The sequence below is a fragment of the Heptranchias perlo genome, chromosome 12, assembly GCF_035084215.1.
Source record: "Heptranchias perlo isolate sHepPer1 chromosome 12, sHepPer1.hap1, whole genome shotgun sequence".
In the NCBI taxonomy this organism is placed as follows: Eukaryota; Metazoa; Chordata; class Chondrichthyes; order Hexanchiformes; family Hexanchidae; genus Heptranchias; species Heptranchias perlo.
In genome coordinates, this window is record NC_090336.1 from 16,277,189 (window position 1) to 16,281,448 (window position 4,260).

Consider the following 4,260-nt stretch of genomic DNA (forward strand, 5'->3'; position numbering starts at 1 on the left):
TTAAAAGCACCTCTTTAGTGGGTTCCACCGGGAGATGTACAATTCAGCACGGTGTAACGTAAGGGTTAAAATAAAAATCCTACATGTTGCAATACACGTAATATTGAAGAGTATATTAAATATGTATATGCATAAAGTGGAAATGACTTTTTACGTGTTTTACAACCAGATTATTGCAAGGCAAAAAAAAACAACGCACGCACACACACACAATCTCCTAATTGGTTTGATAACCTGGTTTGCAGCTGCAAAAGTTGTTATTGTTCCTGGTGTGTAGTGAGAGAGGTTTAAAAGGCCGGTCGGTGTCTGCGTTGCACATTGTCCACACTCAGCAAGTCTTTGCTTTCGTGTAGTAGATTCTGGCGTAAACAAAGAGAGCGGCGCGGGCTGTCAATCAAACTGGCGCACCCTCCCCTCCCCCCCCCCCTCTCTCACCCTGTCTGTCACAATGATTGACGGGCACACGGACCAATCCGAGAAGGCGGCGATGTCAGGCGGGAGCAGCCAATGAGCGAGGCGGAGGGAGGCCGTGCCCGTGGTTGAATGGAGATGTCGGCCAATGAGAGGAGGAAAGTGGGCGGGCCCTGGCGTCCAACCCTCCTCCCTCCCCCCCCCCCCCCTCCCCTCCTCCCTCCCTCCTCCTCCTCCCGGGCTCGGCAGTCAGCGTCGCTGGTTAAATAGCATCGAGGAGGTGCTGGAGAAAAACATTGCAAACGCGGCACCGTAGCAGCGGGATCAGCATCCTCCTCCACCACCAAAACAAAAAATCCTGCCCCAGGGCTGTGCATCTTGTTGCATTCAATTATTACCACTGTTTGCAAAAGGAGACCCCCCCCCCTCCCCACTCCATCCACCCACCCACCCACTGTCGGTTCTGCATTTTTTTCTCCCCCCCACCACCACCACCACCACCACCACCCTCCGCTCAGCCTCTGTTGGGATTTAAGCGACCGCTATGTCCAGCGTGCAGCAGCAGCTCTCCAGCGGGAGCCTGGAGAGGATGGCGGCCAGGAGGACGTACCCGCTCCACGCCAGGACGGCCGTCTGCAGGAGCCTCTTCGGACCCATCGACCACGACGAGCTGCGCCGGGAGACTAAGAGCAAGCTGCGGGAGATCGGCGAGAGGGACCGGAGGAAGTGGAATTTCAACTTCGACACCGACACCCCGCTGGAAGGAGGGGAGTACGAGTGGGAAGAAGGCGACGACGCGCCCGCTTTCTACCGGGAGAGCGTCCAGAGGGGAAAGGTCCGACTGCAGTGCCCGGCTCACGAACCCTGCAACTCGGACACCGACAGCAGCGGGGGTTCCGTCGGCCTCGACAGCAGGGATTCGCCCGAGATCGTCAACCGGTTGTTAGGGCTGGAAAGCAAGGAGATTAACCAGGAAAACCGATCGGATAACTTGCACTCAGGAATTAAAGCAGGCAGACCGCCGTGCATTCGGAAAAGGGGGTCCACGGCTCGCATCACAGGTGAGGAGGGATTCTCAGTCAGGTCTACAGCTCGTTCGCTTGTGTTCCCCCCCCCCCCTTCCTCAGTGAGAACCTCTTAAGTGTTTTTGGCTTGGGGTCGATTGCGATTGCAGTCTCTCGGGTGGTGGTCGTTGAAGGCGAAATATTTTGGTGTAGCGTAGTAGCGAGCGATCCCTCTCTCACCCTCCCTCCTGAGAAATGCTTGCACAGCAACTGTTTGCCTTGAGGGGGAAACAAGCGATCTGCACTTACAATACGATCTCATTCCAATGATTGTTAGAGAATTTCTCATTTTATCACGCTTTGCTTGCTTTTTCTTTAAAGTATTGAATGTGTCTCCCCTTTTTTAAATATATTATTTCTTTTCAGTATATTATTTTTAGATGGGTTTTGGAGAAATCGAATCAGGAAAGAGTTAAATGTGTGTGTGTGTGTTTTTTTTAAAATTGCGAATAGATTTCTTCGCCAAGCGAAAGAAGACGATCGGATCTAAAGGTTCCAGTGAAAACGGGTCTCTTTCTGTGGTGCCGGGGGAACAGACTCCACGCAAGAGAATACGATAAAAAAAAAAGCAAGGGGAAAAACGAAGAAGGAAAAAAAAAACAAGTGAGTGGATCGCGTGTTTAAACAACTGGAAATCATGAATTGGGAGAAAAACAACTACTGTGTCGGACATGAGAAATGGCTCGTAGTAGCGAGTAGTAAACAACTCGCTCAGTCATTTACGTCAGGGTTTTTGGGGCGAGGTTAGAGCTGTCATTGTCCCGTGACTCTTATTAGTATTTTGTGAACTGCAGTAACCGAGCATATTAGCCGCTATTGAAGCACCAAATCATCGGGCATCTTCTTACTTGTTTTGGAGATCTTTAGCCGCTGTTACAAATGTAGATTTGGGAGGAATTTTAGGATCACAGTGGGTTTGGCAGCAAGTTGGCAGTCATGGTAGTGATTTGTGGATTAGGTGATCACTTTTAAGTTGTAACCTGAGTTGCAATCCGTGAAAATTTCAGGATTTTTGCAAACTTTTTTTTAAAAAAAAAACTTTAAAAAAAAAGTTGCTGTGAAGTCTTAAATAATCTCCCCGGGACACGGTGACGTCAGCCTGGGGGGGGGGGTCCAGGCCGACGTCACGGTGAGGTCGGATTAAGCTGACTCACGCGACGGTGGCGGGGAGATCTGATTTAGTAATGTAATTAACAAATACTATTGTTTGCATCAAGATCCGGACACTTAACAATGTTCTTTTCCTCCTTTCCCCCCCCCCCCTCAATCTTGTAGATATTTGCACTCCACTCTTTTTGTTTGGTTAATGAAAGAAGTGGCTGAAAGCGACGATCACCATCTTGACTGTTCCTAAGACTGAGTAAAGGAAGAGAAAGAAAGGATACTGACCCGAAATTCAGATGAGCAAAGGATTTGACCGTCTTTCGAACATATGGAATGAATAATACAGTAAATGTAGCAAAAACCAACCCCCAGTGGTGCAAGTGCCACTGCAACAGTGTTAAGGAGCACGGCGTGCAATTTAAACCTAAACAGTTGCATTATGTATCTACACTGGCCAAAAGTGTAATGCTTCACAATGAATATATTACGGGGAAAAATAAGTTCTAAATAGTGCTCTGCTGATATCTCTCAGTACAACTCGAGATGTATATTTGTAAAATACAAAAGCTTATACTAACTTATACTTCCTATTTATGTTAAGTGGTTTTGATCAGTTGTGGCACCCGATAGCTCCCTTTGTTGTGGGACAAAAGGGCACTCTTGCTTTATTTACAAAATGTGTAAATATGTTTTTATTTTTTTAGTTTGTGTGTCTTGCGTTCACATCCTGTTTGTAGCTAAATATGTTTAGTATACTTGAAGGTGAGCATAGGGTCCATTTTTTTTTTGTTTCTGAGCCGTTCATGTACCACTGCCACTTTTGTGTGTTGGTAAAATTTGGAAAGACAAAAAAAATCACAGTTTTTCAGCTGAATAAATGAATACAGTTTAATTATATACTGTTCTGAGTCTCGTTTACCTTCATCTACCCTGATTATGAATGGTCTGTTGGCGAATATGATACGTTTAAGCCATAGAAGGGGGTATGCGAGTGGAGACCTGGAAGATTGCAAACCACTTTCCAACTCTAGCCATTGTCTCTTAGTGGGTGCACTCTACTTGTATGTTGAAGAATTTATGATGTGGAGATGCCGGTGATGGACTGGGGTTGACAATTGGAAACAATTTTACAACACCAAGTTATAGTCCAACAATTTTATTTTAAATTCACAAGCTTTCGGAGATTTCGAGGAAGGAGGAAATCTCCGAAAGCTTGTGAATTTAAAATAAAATTGCTGGACTATAACTTGGTGTTGTAAAATTGTTTACAAGTATTTATGGCCCGCAGTTATCATTTTCCAGTAATGTGTTACAAAAGTTGTTCTCTAGCTTCCCACTGACTTGACCGTGCCGTCTTTATATTAACTATAATTGTTTTTAATAGCTCATAAAGTTGACTTTTAAAAAGTATATGAGTTAAGCAACTTGGGCTACCAATGTCACACAAATAAGGCAAAAGTAACCATATTGGGCTGGGATAAAGTTGAGGGTGTGAATCGTTTTTGTAACTCGACACTTTTAAAAATCTACACTTAAAAAAATCAGTATTGACAAGAGGCAGGTGACTGGGGATTCAATGGTCGAGCATTTACAGCCGGAGCTGGACCCCCACATGAACCCGTCTGCATCTCGGGAGAAACATTGCAAAATAATAGTACGAACTCCACACACCACCACCACC

At 45.8% G+C, this 4,260-nt stretch overlaps 1 protein-coding gene across 1 annotated transcript; it reads left to right on the top strand.

Moving 5' to 3' along the window:
* Positions 1–674: 674 nt before the first annotated feature.
* On the top strand, positions 675–3,476 carry cdkn1cb (cyclin dependent kinase inhibitor 1Cb). Its single transcript, XM_067993698.1, has 3 exons — positions 675–1,472; positions 1,929–2,078; positions 2,751–3,476. The coding sequence occupies exons 1-2, from the start codon at positions 956–958 to the stop codon at positions 2,033–2,035; spliced, it is 624 nt and encodes a 207-aa protein (XP_067849799.1). The 5' UTR covers positions 675–955; the 3' UTR covers positions 2,036–2,078; positions 2,751–3,476.
* Positions 3,477–4,260: the final 784 nt, after the last annotated feature.

Bases quoted from the DNA above. Each gene is read 5' to 3' on its own strand.
- cdkn1cb (XM_067993698.1), top strand. From the start codon at position 956: ATGTCCAGCGTGCAGCAGCAGCTCTCCAGCGGGAGCCTGGAGAGGATG. The intron at 1,473-1,928 runs GTGAGGAGGGAT...AATTGCGAATAG, and splicing joins GTCCACGGCTCGCATCACAG to ATTTCTTCGCCAAGCGAAAG.